Source organism: Theobroma umbraticum, unplaced genomic scaffold (genome assembly GCF_002168275.2).
Source record: "Theobroma umbraticum cultivar Fairchild unplaced genomic scaffold, ASM216827v3 scaffold_12.1, whole genome shotgun sequence".
NCBI classification, from domain to species: Eukaryota; Viridiplantae; Streptophyta; class Magnoliopsida; order Malvales; family Malvaceae; genus Theobroma; species Theobroma umbraticum.
The window spans coordinates 1,861,083-1,876,805 of NW_018397269.1; the positions used below are offsets into that span (position 1 = coordinate 1,861,083).

At 34.5% G+C, this 15,723-nt stretch overlaps 2 protein-coding genes across 3 annotated transcripts; both read right to left on the bottom strand.

Annotated features, from left to right (window-relative positions):
* Positions 1-263: 263 nt before the first annotated feature.
* Positions 264-2,573, bottom strand: LOC110425846 (small ribosomal subunit protein eS7-like). Its single transcript, XM_021440902.2, has 6 exons — positions 2,433-2,573; positions 1,383-1,467; positions 1,226-1,299; positions 997-1,120; positions 677-859; positions 264-571 (listed from the first exon to the last, which is right to left on the bottom strand). Exons 2-6 carry the CDS (start codon positions 1,455-1,457, stop codon positions 452-454), a joined length of 576 nt encoding a protein of 191 aa, XP_021296577.1. The 5' UTR covers positions 1,458-1,467; positions 2,433-2,573; the 3' UTR covers positions 264-451.
* Positions 2,574-3,476: 903 nt separating this feature from the next.
* LOC110425714 (alpha/beta-Hydrolases superfamily protein) lies at positions 3,477-15,542 on the bottom strand. 2 transcript variants are annotated; one of them, XM_021440684.2, is made up of 8 exons: positions 12,204-12,654; positions 11,351-11,395; positions 11,086-11,215; positions 10,532-10,601; positions 10,401-10,449; positions 9,851-9,948; positions 4,012-4,147; positions 3,477-3,812 (listed from the first exon to the last, which is right to left on the bottom strand). In XM_021440684.2, the coding sequence occupies exons 1-8, from the start codon at positions 12,540-12,542 to the stop codon at positions 3,666-3,668; spliced, it is 1,014 nt and encodes a 337-aa protein (XP_021296359.1). In that variant the 5' UTR covers positions 12,543-12,654; the 3' UTR covers positions 3,477-3,665. The 2 variants fall into 2 exon arrangements, with proteins under 2 accessions (XP_021296359.1, XP_089641323.1); XM_089785197.1 differs by lacking the exons at positions 3,477-3,812; positions 4,012-4,147; positions 9,851-9,948; positions 10,401-10,449 and adding an exon at positions 15,439-15,542 and having other exon boundaries at positions 10,528-10,601.
* Positions 15,543-15,723: the final 181 nt, after the last annotated feature.

Consider the following 15,723-nt stretch of genomic DNA (forward strand, 5'->3'; position numbering starts at 1 on the left):
GAGGTAGAAGGAATTTGAAGCACTAAACCAAGGCTTGATTGTTGACTATAAAGACACTTGCCCTTGGCATTTCTCCTACAAATTTGTTAAGGTTGAACACCACAAAAGAAAACAATCCCAGATAGTTATGAGCTTCTATGTTACACCCCAAGTACAATTGCCAATTTCACTTGAATGATCAGAAACCAGAGGCAACCATCAGTCATATTTGCAACTAGAAAAAACAACTACCAACTCTTAAATCTTTCTTCCGTAACCAGGAATTAAGAAAGCCAAAAAGATTCATTAATGTGAAGGCCGCAGAAAGAGTATTTCAACAAAATATTCATTTGTCCTATTTGAAAAACAAACTTAAATCACAGTCAAAATTTCAAATAGTACCCCTATCCAATGCAATTAAGAACTCTAAAATAAATAAGCACAGCACATAAGCTTGTCCCATCAAAGTTCTTCAAGCTTCTGTAATTGGATATTCAAAAACTACATCCTTCCCGGTAAGCTTCCTGTATACTCCAGCAAATGTCTCCAGCTTGTACTCAGTATTGTTTTTCTCCTTTGGGTCCAACAAAACCTGAGAAGTGAGAGGAAAACAACTTTAGATATGCTATGGTTGGTAGCAACAATGAAAAGAAAACATATTCAGTGTTGCTAAGCTTAGCAAAAGTATCTCAACTACCTTCATTATTTTGGATCCATCAATTCGGTATCTGGTGCGCTTCCCAACAATCTCAGCAGGGTGCACCATATCTTCAAGCATGGCTTCATGAACAGCGGTTAGTGTGCGGGTGCGAGGTCGCTGAACAGCAGAGCCTTTCTTTGGTGGCCTCAATATCCTCCTGGTGGCAAGCAGGACAACATCCTGCAACAGAATACATGAACCAATTTACAACTAAAATTAAGTCTTTTTACCAAGTAACTTTGAAATTAACACTCACCCACTCTTATATACTGAATAAATTTCATCTGGGTTTTTAATGGAACAGTAGAATAAATTACCTTTCCACTGAACTTTTTCTCCAGTTCTCTAACAAGACGTAAATGAACCTTGCGGAATGCCTTCCTCAATCTGTAGGGTACATAAATGACAACTGCCTTGCGGTTTCCAGAAACATCCATTTGACTGTAGGATTAAAATGCATCTTCAATATTAGTCAACAAACTGGCCAATTTAAGCAGTAGAGAACACATGAAAATCTAGAAAAGGCCATGAGCTTTGAATCCATACACTGCTGAGTTTATATACAGATCTTGCAACTCGGCCCTAAAATCTTGGTTGGTATTCTCCAAATCAAACAATGCCTGCGGTACCATCAAGCATCAGAAATCTTCAACAATTTGGATTGCTAAACAATAAAAGGTGCTTACACAGGAGCTTGACTAACCTGAGCAACTGTCTCTTCAAATTCAGTGGGTTCAGCATCCTTGTCCTTGTGGATCTTCTTCCTTGATGTATACATCTTGGCAGTTCTGGAAAACAAAAATGTCCATTCAAGCTTTTGAAGAGGTACAATTCATACACAAAAAAAAAGTTTACACCCAGACTACCATCTTTGTAATTTTCAAGCATGCCCATCATCCATAACCCCATCACTGACAGATGTAATCTTACACAGCTAACAGAAAGAGATTAATTACAAACATAAAATTATAATCAGGAAATACTCATTTTAGTTCAATTACGTGAGCTTAAAAAAATGCGTAACCAACCAACAAGTACTTACATACATCTCCCAGCAACGTTCACCAAACAATTTCACTATTCTTCTTCTAGGGACACAATATGCCATTAACCTAAATGTTAATGAAAACATTTTCAAACCCTGTACATGTCAATAAGAAAATGATAAATACTGACAAGTTTCATTTTTCTATTTTTTCCCATTTTATTTTCTAAAAAGCCTAACATTTTCCACAGCAAATCTAAAAGAAAATGGCTTCGACAACTAACTTAACGAGACAAAAATATAACCCAAAGAAAAAAAAGAAAAAACAAAATAATAAACCTTTAAACAACCCAAATGACTAAGATAATACCCAACACACATATCAGCTAAGCTACTACGACAGAAATTTATGGGCAAAAGAAGGAAAGTAATAAGAACCCAATTCACAAAAAAGTAAAATGAAGATAATCCATTTTGTCAATAAACTCAAATAACACTTCAATCTATCTACATATTATAAGCAAAAGGGAAAAAAAAGTCGCTTTGGATCGCAATAAAAAAAAGAGTGCAAAGTAGAAGAAAACAAAGAGAACCCAATTCAAAAACAGGTAAAGTGAAGCTACCCATTATGTCAATTAACTCAAAAACGCTGAAACATGGCTTCATTGTTATGCTACATAAAAATGAAAAGAAGCGGCTTTGAAATATATGAAATAAACGAGAAACGAAGGGGAAAACGAAGAGAACCCAAATGATGAACAGGCTTACCAAGCAGTGAAGCGAAGGTCGATAAGAATCTGTGAAGCTCTGCTTTTGGCCTCTGCTTCAGGTGCTGCTGCTTTAAGGAAGAGAGCGTAAAGTGGATACGAGGGTTTAATAGGTGTATTGTCAAAATTAGGGTTGAGTGTCTTGCCACAGATCGAACGGTTCAGATTTCAACAAAAAACGGTGTCGTTTAATTTAAACACTTAATGTCCATACCGTATATAAGCAACTCGTTCTTTTCTCTTCCTTTTTGTTTTTCTCATTTTATTAATAAAAATAAAAGCTAAAATGATGAGAATTTATAATTATTATCAAATTTCTTTTAATCTCTTCTCCCGAACTTTAATTAATTTGAAAAGGTTGCATTAAAATTATGCATAAGCATCAATATCATTTTTTATAATAATTTTGTTTTTGTTAATTAATCATATGTTAATTTAAGTTTCATTTTGTTGGTGCTTTACTATTTTTTTTGGTATTTATTTTTTACTTTTTAAATATTTGTTAAAAAATTAGAGGATAACCTAAAAAAATAATATCAATTATTAATTATTTAAAAATAATATTTACTTTCATGTTAAATGTTCTAATCAGTGTAATATGTAACTTGATAAAACAAAAATTAATGATTGTCACAAAATATATCTATAGAGAAGATAATTGCTTTGTTAATTTTATAACGAATTTAAATTTTTCGATCGGGTTTTTATTCTCTTTTTATAAGAACAAATAATCTTATGAGGTATAATATGTTGGAGATTTATCTCCCTCGATTTATAAAAGAATAAAGAGTTTATTCAAAAAAAAAGCCTTTTAATTTTTACCCTACATTAAAAGCAAAAAGCAAAAAAAATAAAAAACGACTATCTTCAATATTTGAAAAATAAGGCAAATCTTCAATTTGATCTATTCAATTTTTTTTCCTTGTTTTATGATTTAAATCACTATAGCAAAATAGCATATTAAAAGTTTAAAATTAATAGGTAGTTCAACAATTGTTTTCTTATCGCCTTTACACTTTAATGAAAAGAGAAAATGGCTTTCAAATTAGAAAGAATTAAAAATATATATATAAAAATGAAGAATGAATTATCATTAATTCATCATTCTTATCAAGCATTTCCTTGAGTTAAATCTCGAATTATCCAAAAAAAAAAAACATTATTATTCATACATGTTGGCTGAGAGCAAATGAGAAGCCTTTTATAAAATATCCTCGCATAGTCATATTATGTACTATCTGCTCAAACCATTTAACCATGATAGTATCACATTAGCACCTTTTTCCCAAGAACAGTCCAACATAATGTCATGGGCAACTCCTTCAATACAAATTGGTGACACATCATAGAACCTGCCTGTTTCCCTCAGTCCTTCAGCGTCCTACAAATCATATTGATCTATAAACAGGGGGAAAAGGGTCCAAAAATGATGAAAAAAGTAAAAGCAAATTTTCAAGCATTTAATTTTTCTGTTTATTCATATAATTCTCATATGTTTGCAGACTTTGGTATGGGATCAGAGGAAACAATATACAGTAAACTTGGAAGGGAATAGATCATGTGCTGAAGATGGGGATTACCACTATGAAGTCATCTTTTGCACCCAGCACAAGAACTTCAGTAGATTTGGTCATTTTTGGCACTGGAAGAGATGCATTCAGCTTCCTAAGATCAAACAACGGCATCCTTGAGCTTTCTTTCATTAGCTCCTGGTAACTGAAAGAAAACAAATATAATCAAAGCCGGCATGCAGTATGACAGAATACAAGAAAAGGATTGAGGGAACTAGGTTTTAATCTAGAAGACATTTTCTTCAGTACATCAAATGAGAAAATTTTTATTGGCCCATGGAATGCAAAATGAATAAGCAAAACTTTTTGATGTCCTGTAACTTAGAAAGAGAAGAACGACAGCAACTCATAGTGTATGACACATGAAAAGCTCTGGGAATTTCAGGCAAACACAAACACTCCATGATGACACACTTCTCCCACCACAGAAGAATGATAAATCTATCTGAAGGGCAGATGTGCACTTAAGAGTTAAGTTTACACTCCATGATTATGAGGTTTAACATTCAAACTTGTCAAGCAATTCATGTGAAAAGTTAGCACCTTTTCTGAAAATAGGAATACACATGCGAAAATCGTAATCCATAACACTGAGCATCATAAATCAAGCACTCATATTGAAAGCACTAAACATAGTCACAATACGTTTGTAGTTGACTTTTGCCCTTTTACACACTCTTTTGGCTTAACACGGGCTCAATCAAGATCTTAGACTTATACGAATCGTATGATGTGCTTAGGGTAACAGGCCACTAATGTACATGCCGTCATGCTATAGTAACGGCGTCGCAAATTGCCAGCCTTCGACGTTAATTTCCTGCAGTGGCATGCGGTTATCAGTAAAACAACTTCATAAGTTTTTGATATAAAGAATCCATTGAGGTGGTAACTGCAGAGCATATGAATCATGTCATTACTTATTAAGTGAGAGTAGTTGATTCATACTCAATTACTAAGAAGAGAGAGTAGCCAAAGAGAGAATTTAGAAAACCAAACTTGATATTTTACATAATATTTTACAAGTAAAGGAAGACGTGTCTCCTTCATGTTGAAGGATGTTGCCTTATATGGGTGTTATAAGACCAAATAATAATAAACTAGTCACTAACGACTGTGTGATCTGATACTTACAAGATTCTTATACCTTCACTAAAGGCTTACATAATGAGACTAAAAGTTATATAATTGGTGTACATTTTTCTAAAAGTGAAAGTAAAAGATAAAAACAACAGCATAAAAATAAATGAGGAGGGAATTTGATTATTTTTTGCTCCTATTGAGGTGACGTTGCTTTTGAGGAGAGTATTGGATTCCTTTATTTTATTGATACAACAACATACTGGTGACATGACCCTTAACATAATTTGAATTTTATGAGCTTTGAATTTTGCGCTTTTATAAACTATTTTCTATGGAGTTGGGCCTTGCTTGTCTTGGGGGAATGGGTCATTCTTGATTTGTAATGGTAAGTTTCTCTTGGACATTTTCTCCATAGTTCTGGCCGCGGAGTTTTCCATCCGCTCCTAGAGTTAAGATATTGGTTCAGTCAACCCTTGCTAGAAGGTACATTTGTCGGTCAAAATGGCACATATCATCTTGAAAAGTATGCTTGGGTCAAAACTAAAGTCCTGATCATTTGTCCAGTATGGATTGTAAGAAAAATATTTTGGTTTGGAAAGGAGCATTAAGGGAAGACTCACATGTCTAAGATGTAAAGGCTCATATCTCCAATCATTTGAGTTCTACTATCGAGAGTGGCTGTTGGTGTCGATTTGTAGCTGTAGCTTCAGTTTTTGGGCATACCCCATTAGATAGTGTCACCATGGATTCTCTTGGAGATATGGATATCTTTCGTCAGACATGGTTTTGCCATTCATGTTGCAGAGAAGGTTAAGCAATTCTTTGTAAAGTTGTTTCCCTATGAAAGGGTTTTCATAAAAGAGGAAGTGGGGAGGAAGTGTAAGGTGTAACAAATGGTTTGAATCCTTCTGAAGTAAAAAGTCTTTCAAAGATGATGACTATAAAACTGCATGGATCACTGATGTGAGTTTTGAAAAGTGTTTGCCACGTTTCCAAAGGATAGAACCATTTGAGAAATGTTGAGAGGTGGTCTGACTGGAACCTCTCTATGATGGCCCACTTGAGATTGGGAGCAGGGAACTTGATGACAATGCTATGGAGCTGGCAAAGGTACTATATAAATGGTAGTAGACGTTTTAGGAAATTGGCATAGTAGGGAATACGAAAGAGATGGAGGAAAGGATATTTGTGATCTATACCAATTGGTCTAATTGCTTGGTCCCCATGCCTAATGATGCGACTACTTTGATAATGGAAGAGTTTGTCTCTTACCCTAGTGAGTTCTGACGAGGAAAAAAATATACTCCAAACTAATGTAAGTAACCATTATTGGTCCGTGATATTACTTGAAGAGTCCAATTGACAAAGAAAAGGATGTCGAAAACCTGAAAATCCACTACCACTCCATTTTTAAGGAGATTCTTGCCATCAAAAATAGCATTTAGAAGTTCGAGTTTCATCTAATAGGCCATCATTTCATTGTGGAATCAAACATGTCAGCTTTTGAGCACATACTTAACTTCAGAAAGAAAACTCTTCCTAACGCACAGGCACAGCTACTACATTGGATGCAATGATTTTCACAGTATTCTTTTTCCTTTAAGCATATAAAAGGTAAGGACAATGTCTTCCTGGATATGCTATCTCGACTAAGTCTTTTTACTCAAAATCACTCCCTCTCCAAGATACTCCTAGTTATCGCAATGGTTAGACCCTTTTTTTGACCATTTGGAGATGCTCCCTCCTCTTTCGAACCCTTCTGTCAACCCTTCATATCTTCTTCATTCGAAAGACCTTCCTTACCTAGAGGAAAACCTTCCCCTTGATGAGCTCCGACCAGGGCTCCTTACTTTAGTTACCACACATTCCCTCCATACTCATGCCTACCCACTCTGAATAAGATATCAAAGTCAGATAATAAGGAGATTTGGTGATAGAACAATCCAGCCCATAGAAATTCATCTTAGGTATCCATTCATTCACCCAATCCGTTTTCCTACCCAGCACTAGATAACTTTCCCAAAAAAGACTCTTTGCTTTCTCTGGCGTTTTTGTCACCTATACTATGTTGCTATTGAGTTTCCATTTGATCTTCTCATGAAAACTCTCCAAAAGTTCTTGGACAACATTTTTAGGCCCAACAAGCACATCCTTAATCCACACCATGACCACCTCAAACACTTCCTCAATTGGTTCAAACCCATGCCTATTTGGGAAAAATGACTCACAATGTACCAAATATTCCATAGAAACCACAAATATAATCTCATCATGTTTCATAGGCCTTTACAACTCTAAAGATACCATCCATTATTTCCCTTACACAGCCATCCTCTCCAACCAACCATACTCCCTCCACAATGAAATTCATATGCATCCTCAAGGGTATGCTGAAATATAAAAACAGCTCTGTGAAATGAACAAAGCCATTCTAGTAAAAATCAAGCCCTAGTTTCATGACTAGCTTTGGAAAGAATATCCCAAAGACTATGTCACCCAATTGAGGATTAACAAACAAATCTATCAAGACAAATTTTGAAACCCAACCACCAAACTAGTAGATCCTATCTTTGAATTTAATATGTCTAAGCTCAAGCCGATACAATGGAAGCCATATTGACAGACACCGGTCATTCAAGAGCCACAGCCAAAAGTCCCAACTAGCTTCAAAGAGACCCAAGACCTTGATGCTTATGATTTTGAAAATGTTCCATATGACTTAGGTGAAGATTTTGACTCGGAAGACTTCTTTGTCGATGAGCTATGCCATAAGACCAGGTGTAACCAAGGCATCCACCAGCAAAGGCAAAGAAATACTCCCCGAAAAAGAAATGGAAGCAACAAACCGAACCTATGAACAAATTTTTGACTATAACTTCTCCCTTGGCGCAGACAACAACTATCTGAACTTCCCATTTGACAACCGATGAAAGTCCAAAATCCAAAATCCATAAAATTCAAATTATGTTTAATAATACTAAGTGTTTCAACATGCCACGTCACCAGTATGTTGTCACATCAAAATAAAGAACTATAGATCCAGTGCTCTCCTTAAAAGCAACATCACCTCAAAAGAAGCAAAATGAATTAGATTCTCTCCTCTTTTGTCTTTATGCCTTTGTTTTTATCGTTTGCTCTCACTTTTAGGAAAATGTGTACCAATTATGTAACCTTTTAGTCTTATCATGTAGGACTTTAATAAAGGCATAGAAATCTTGTAAGTGTCAAACCACTATCATCGATAATGACTAGTTTGTTCTTATTTGGTCTTATAACTCCTATATAAGGCAACTTTTTCAATATAAACGAGACAGGTCTTCTTTTACTTGTAAAATATTATGTGAAACATCAAGTATGATTTTCTAAACTTTCTCTCTTTGACTACTCTCTCCTCTCAATTCGTAACTAAGTATGAATCCACTGCTCAACTTTAATAAGCAATGATATAAGTTATATGCTTTGCAATTGCCACCTCAGTGGATCCTTTAAGTCAAAATACTTATGTAGTTATTTTATCGACCACTGCATGTCACTATAGGAAATTAACGCTGAAAGCTGGTCCTCCATGATGTTATTATTATAGCATGACGACATGTACACCTTGACCCTATTGCCTAAGCACATCATACAATCCGTATAGGTTTGAGACCTTGACTGAACCTGTGTTAAGCTAAGAGGATATGTAAAAAGGCAAAAGTTAGCTACAACCATATCGTTACTATATTTAGTGCCTTTAATATGGGTGCCCAGTTAACAAAGTTTAGAGTTATGGACTACGATTTCTGTGTGTGTACTCCACTTTCTAGCATCGTTCCCTCCTCTTTGGTATCACTCTCCCTTCACCCATGGGAATCTCATTCCCATGAGGAGGGATGGTAATGTTACTTTTCAAAGTACTGGGAAAGTAACTAATTTCTTTTGAATCGAGATGCCCGGCAGCTTTTTTCTCACATTCTCGTTCAATTAACTATTTTAATTATAAAAATATGCAAATCTCATTTAATTAATTAAATAATTAAACCAATTTAATTAACTAACTAAATAAATAATTAAATAAACAAATTAACTAATTTAATCTCTAAAACTTAGCTAATTTAATTATAAAAGCATGAAAGTGTATTAAACTAGTATTTTGATATATAAGCATAATTTAAGAAATTAATATCACATTTCTAATAAAGAACTTGTAAATCAATCACTGTAATGTTATCTTTTTAAGATTTGAATTAGCACTTTCTCATATATACTAAAAGCTACAATGTTTTCTTCCTACTAATTTAACCCAACAATCACCTTCCGTTGGAAAGTTGAAGTAGTAAAGCACCAAATGCCAAATAAGAGTCACATCCTATTACATCTATGCAGAAAAATAATTATGAATATTCACATTTCCTTACTTGTTAACTTCAGAATCTCATTGCTATATAAACATCTTATTTAAAGTCTGAAAATGGGAAGACAGAAATCCAGATACCAGAGAAAAAAAAAAAGACCTCATTATTTTGTGAATTCACCTTCAAAATGTCTTTTACACAAACAGACTCTCAAGTTAATTTTATATTAAGTTGATATTGTTGAGGTTATAGACATCTATGTCTTATTCAAAATTACAAATATGACTTCGGTTTGCATTATTGGTATTTTATTTCACTATAAATTTTGAATGAAACACGATTATACAAGGAAACTTATTTGTTACCATTAACAATTCCAAACAACAGAAAGAAACCAATGCTCATAGATGTAAATAGATGGACGATGTACAAACCGTAGCACCAGATTATCTTCCATTTTAGAAGAGAAAAAGGTCTCTCTACAAAGAGATAGCGAAGTTTGAAAAGCTTTAGCAGCTAGGCTACGAGTCACCTGCTCAGGAGATTAAACAAATCCTTGTCAAGCATTTAAGGTTTCATATGTATATTCTTCATGAAAGTTAAGGCAGGAGAAAAAAAAGTAGGATTCATGAAAAACTATTACCATTTTCTCAATCAGAGAAGAATGTGTTTCTCTTGTGGTATTTTTTCTTTGCGCTATTTATTTATTTCTAAATTTCAATTATGGGATGTCCTCAATATAAAAATGCAGAATCTCTAAGTAATCTCGCTCTGACCCTGAGGAAAAATACAGCTTGCAAAATCTAAAATAAAATATTGAGACCGGTGGCATAGTTTCAGAGCTTGTGAAGCGTATTGGAAGAATAAAATGCAGATTCAAGTTCCTTTACATCCATAAACCTAGTCTGAATGAATGAACCTGAAAAGACAAGGGGGTTGAGATGTGCTTTCATATTGGTGTCCTCAAAATGTAAAAGCAGTTACCTTAAAAGCAGCAATGGGTTTGGAAAAGAGATATCGCCACACTAAGCCACTGAGCAAAACAAGGAATGTCAGGCATGGGCAGTTACTTTCAAAATAAAGAAGTGTGTAACTTCTGTAGCATGGTAAGTCACCTATTACCAGAGGGTGGAACAGAGCAGACTAAAACAGCGCCTGTGAGTCTGGGGTACAAAGTGCCCATTTCTAGATACATGCAATCAGCATAAGAAGACAGTCACTATAAGGAAATTCTGTCTTCAAACCACTAAAAAAGTCAAGATCAAATCATGAAAGATAGGCTTTTAGATCTATAAGACTCACTTCACAAGACCTACCTCAACATGGAAACAAATGTCATAGTCTAAATTTTATATAAGGTCATGCATTATTACCTTGAGGCACAAGCTAGATTCTAGACAAGAACCATAGTCAGTCAAATGATTTCTAAGATTAGCTTAAATATTCTACCCAATATTTCTACAGTTTTTCAAACTCATGAACAAATAGTAAGATGATTCACATGTGATCAGGAAGTGTGAATCACCTTCAGGAACACTTTCACAAAATTAAGCAGAGGCAAAGAACTTTACTACGACAATGTCACAATCATACCAAACTATTGCCTATGCCTCATTGATCTATTATTCCTCACTTTCTTGAATATTGTGAACCACCCATATGTACATACCAAAAGATTGTTCATTGCTCATATTTGCAATATAATACTGGATGATAAGCCCTCCAAACGAGTGCCCAAGTAAGACTGGTGGTGAGTTGAGGTTCCTTTCGATGAAGTCAGCGACATCACCTGCATGTGTCTACAGATTATGAGTGAACGGCATATTAGAAGAGGATCTCCTTTAGTCTAATCAATAGTGTTCAAAAGAGTCAAAGAAGGCATTATCAAAGTTATTTCTTTGAAAGCAACTATTTACTCGCAAAAGGGAAAATACCTGAAGTGAACCGGCAACAGTACCAGAAGGTGCATCACTTTCACCCTGCCCTCATGCAGCAACAATATTCCAAATCAGTACCCAATTTGCAAACAAAAGTTGCTTAAAAATGAAATTTTGTAAATATGCCATAGCTAAACTAAGACTATTGTTAGTCAAGCTTTGATAAGTTTATAACCAAACACCTCAGCTTTCAATTTTGTTTTTTTGAAAAGTAGCTTTCAAATTATTAAAGAGAGATAGCTTAGGAGTTGTAGTCAGTCACTCAGTCTAATAAAGGATGTGGAGATGATGCTCTTGGTAGATGAAACATGGTCCAAGAGGATTTTAATTGTGAAAGTAGACAAAAAGAGCATTACTATCCAATGGTCAAAGGGAAAACATCCCATTGATTTTGCTGTGATGTCTACTACTTCTATGTCGACAGAATTATTAAGGAAGAGTTCATTTATCTGAAAGCATAATAATACTAAGGACCCTTAATTACAATTAATATAACGTAGGAAATGCAAGATTATAGCTGCAAAGCCCATCTCTTAATGATAATTTTAGGTCTTAAATCATTCAGTTTATAGAGTAATATACTTGCATTTCATTCACCTTAGCATTTTAGAACCGACTGTTTAAGTTTTCTTACCAAAAACAAAAAAAAAAAAGGAAAAGAAAAGATTTATACCACATTGCCCTAAAATTGGTCTTCATCTCAGTGAACTATAGGGCGATGGCGATAGGTGTTGTAGCAATTACTACTATTTAGCCTAAAATGTAAAATCTAAGCTCTAGGGAGGTGTTAATTTCAAGCTTTCAGCACAAAGCAAAACATTGAGCTTTAAAAAAAATTGAGAAATATGACCTGAGCAAGCAAACTAAGAGCATAGCAATCAAAGCCAGAAGCAGAGAAGAAAGGCAACCAATATTCAGCCCAACACCAAGCTGCATGGTAACTTCCATGAACAAAAACCAAAGGTGGGCACTTTTTCTCATCTGGGTCTTTTTCTTTCACACTCTTCTGCACAATAACCTCCAAGTTCAGACCAGAAGGAAGCCGATGAAAAATACGTGCCTGCCCTTGTTTCAGCTCATATGGAACTCTCATTTTCTGCGTTTTGTTTAGGATAGCAAAGGGCTGGAAGGTCATTTTAGGAGTAGATTGGAGATGGAATCTGGGTTGGATTGACAGAAAAGTGGCCATTGCTGAGAAAATTGAGCTCGCCCTTGATATTGGGCACGATATCTCATGTGGACTTTGTCAGTGTGGTCTTGTTTCTAGATTTACCCACTTCTTCTTGGGTTTGCAAATTTTCCTGTAGATGGAGTAATTATAATGGCAGTAAATCAGGACTCACAGTCTTAGACAATGCAGACAATTTGCGCTGTTTCACACAGATTTCATTTGAGCTTTGCTTAACCTTAATTATTAGATTCAGCAAAAGAAACTAAAGATTAAACCAAATAAATAAAACCCATAAATTAACATAAACTTTTGACAAAACCCAGACATTGGTAGCAATTTTTTTTGTTCTTACAGTTTACATCAAAATCCCTTTCTTTTCTTATCTGTATAACAATTGGTTCATAATTTGTTTTAATTGTAACTTATGAATAATGTTATGATAATGAATTATACTTGAGCTGCATTGTCTTTTATATCATAATGATCCCTCCGTTAAACTTATTTCTTTTTTGAAGACCATTTTATATTCAGCTATTAAATCTATTTTTGTGCATGTGAATTTATTTTCCCTTTATTAAAAAATCATAAAAACATTTATACTGAGCGATAAGTTTCATGATGCATTGGATGTTGGTTTGTTAAATCCTTACTAATATGTCAAAATTTATTGAGTGATACTCCAAGTCCTTCTCTTCTCTCACTCTGGAATTTGGATGCCTTTCATAAAATTTAGAAAGGACAAAAGAGAGAGAAGAGAAATTATCTTTTATCCAATACTTACAAATGTAAAAACTGAGGATACGTAACTTAATCATCATTGGAGAATATAATGTACATTCCATTTCAGTACTCAGTGCAGAAACTGCTGGTCAAGGAAAGAGGAAGAAAATCAAAGAGAAGGAAATTCCTGATTTTCCAGTTTCGAAATTCAATTGAATGACAATAGAAAACGGCTCCTCGGTAGCAGTCCTAACTGTCCCAGAAACCAAAGAGCAAGTCCCATGAATCGACAAATGTTCCCTTGGAAAATGCCGGTATAGCTAAAGTTCGACCGGACTGCTGAGAGAGGAAACTCCGACAAGTACTTGACCTCAGACTTGATACCATAATAAAGAAAAGAAAAAGACAAACTTGGGGTTATAATTTAAGCAATTAAGACTAGGAACTTTTGCAATACAAGAAGGTATAGCTGTGGAACTGTGTGCAAAACGAAGAGGTCTAGATGAATTAGATGTGTTGATGAATGATAAATATGTACATAATCCAAAGTACTGTAAGAGAAAATCTGCCAACTATCCAAAGTATGATCAATCTACCACTTTTACATTTCCTTACAAGATTGCAAAACTGTAAACTCTGAGGTTTCTATAGTCAATTTCCCAAGTATTAAAAAGGAAATGTCAATAGAAGTTGAAGTAAGAGATATGCAATGCTCGCTCAATTGATTATTATACTAATTAGATACACTAAGTAAAGAAAAAAAAATTTGATGAAAAAATGAATAGGAAACAAAAAACAAGCCTGGTGTCTTTGAACATGAAATAAGTTTGAATTTAATAAAACATAGAAAGGAGAGAGGCTACAGAAATTTGACTACAGCTGATCTACCAGAAAAAATTGCAGATATAACTCAACATCTCAAACTCCTTGAAACTCTTCACAAGTGTTCTAAAATAGAAACAAGACCTCCCTCCAGAGTGGGACAAGATAGGGGCTTTTTATAGAGACTGGTATTGAATCCCTTAGGTTTCCTAACTGTTTTGAACTTAAGAACTTCATGTTCCATGTCAAGCCCCTACAGGACTTACTTTAAACTCAAGAGTTTCGGTTGCACATTAGTAGAAAATGTATTGATCTTTATTTGTAATCTTGGAAACCACTTGAGGCCATCGCATTTATGTGATTTTAAGAATTTGAAGCCTGTTTCGGCTTTGGCATTTTGCATGCCACATAATGCATTTTCTTTTGTCTTTAGTTGAAATCTTGGGGATGTCTTAGGGCCATAATATTTATGTGGAGTTTCAGGCTTTTTTTGAGGTTTGTTTTGACATTGTTTCTCTTGCAGATAAGGAACATTTTCAGCCAAAAGTCAAGCTTCAAACGCTCATGGGAAAATCATGGTCTCAAGTCATTCACAGTGGCCCCAATAGAAAACAAAAACTCTAGTTTCAAAGTTGCAAACCTGAAAGACAATGTGCACATGAAGTTCTTATGTAACATGTGAAGATTAAAAGAAAGGAGGCGGCAAGCAAGGGACAATTTTAGCCGAAATTCCGGAGCTGCAAAAAGTCAAGTGAATCATTGTCTCAAACTTTCAATTCATACCCAAAATCCCCCTAAATCTCAAGACAGTGCCTGGGTGAGTTTCTCACATGCCAAATGAAAATCGAAGCCTGAACTCTTCCAAAAATGCCTTCTTGGACGAAAGATTAGGTGAGTAAACTTGGTATTTCTTAATGTAATTTGTACATAAATTGCTAACAAAAGCCAGTTTTACGTAATCTTGGTGAAATATAATTCCTTCTATGGTTCATGCCACAATTCTTTTAACCTTATTTATCATTCAAGCATATAGCATCACTTCCCCTTTAATCCCACAGTTGAATGATAATCATTCCTTCATTACTTCACATTTATCATATTACTACTGTAATTTATCATTAGTTCATTCTACTTGCAGAAACAGTCATTTATACAAATTTATATATATATATAAAGTTTATTGTTCCTTATTGAGGCCTCTAAAAACCATAAATTCTGCATTAAAAAACCTAAATTGAATGGAAAATTAAAAAAAAAAGAATTTAAAGATTGAACAGTTCACTTAATTAACAGTAAAAGAAGTAAAAAGAGAGTCAAAAAACTTGAAATTTTTGAATTAAAATAATAAAATGCAAATTGTGTTGAGAATTACCTTCGTAACTTCTCGTCTGATATGAATAGCAGCAAAACTGACTGTTAAAGATTTCGGAAATCTGTTAGGGGTTTTGAGAGAGAGAGAGAGAGAGCGAGCTAATACTATTGAGGAAGAGACGCGGATGGCCAAGGGAGGGAAAACGGCAGCGCTCGCTTGAGCTTTTACGGTGTTTTGTTTTGTTTTATTGTATAAATTAAAACGGCGACGTATTGAACCCATTACTGAAAATAATTTTAAATAAATAGTACTACTATGTTTTTTCTTAATTGAAATAATACAATA

What these genes read in the sequence shown, in the direction of transcription:
- LOC110425846 (XM_021440902.2), bottom strand. Translation starts at nt 1,457, where the DNA reads ATGTATACATCAAGGAAGAAGATCCACAAGGACAAGGATGCTGAACCC. An exon ending in AGAAAAAGTTCAGTGGAAAG is followed by an intron (nt 860 to 996) that starts GTAATTTATTCT and finishes ATTCTGTTGCAG; the next exon opens with GATGTTGTCCTGCTTGCCAC. An exon ending in ATGGATCCAAAATAATGAAG is followed by an intron (nt 572 to 676) that starts GTAGTTGAGATA and finishes CTCACTTCTCAG; the next exon opens with GTTTTGTTGGACCCAAAGGA.
- LOC110425714 (XM_021440684.2), bottom strand. Translation starts at nt 12,542, where the DNA reads ATGGCCACTTTTCTGTCAATCCAACCCAGATTCCATCTCCAATCTACT. An exon ending in GTTCCACCCTCTGGTAATAG is followed by an intron (nt 10,450 to 10,531) that starts GTGACTTACCAT and finishes TGTTTTGCTCAG; the next exon opens with TGGCTTAGTGTGGCGATATC. An exon ending in GAAGATAATCTGGTGCTACG is followed by an intron (nt 4,148 to 9,850) that starts GTTTGTACATCG and finishes GTTTTCTTTCAG; the next exon opens with TTACCAGGAGCTAATGAAAG.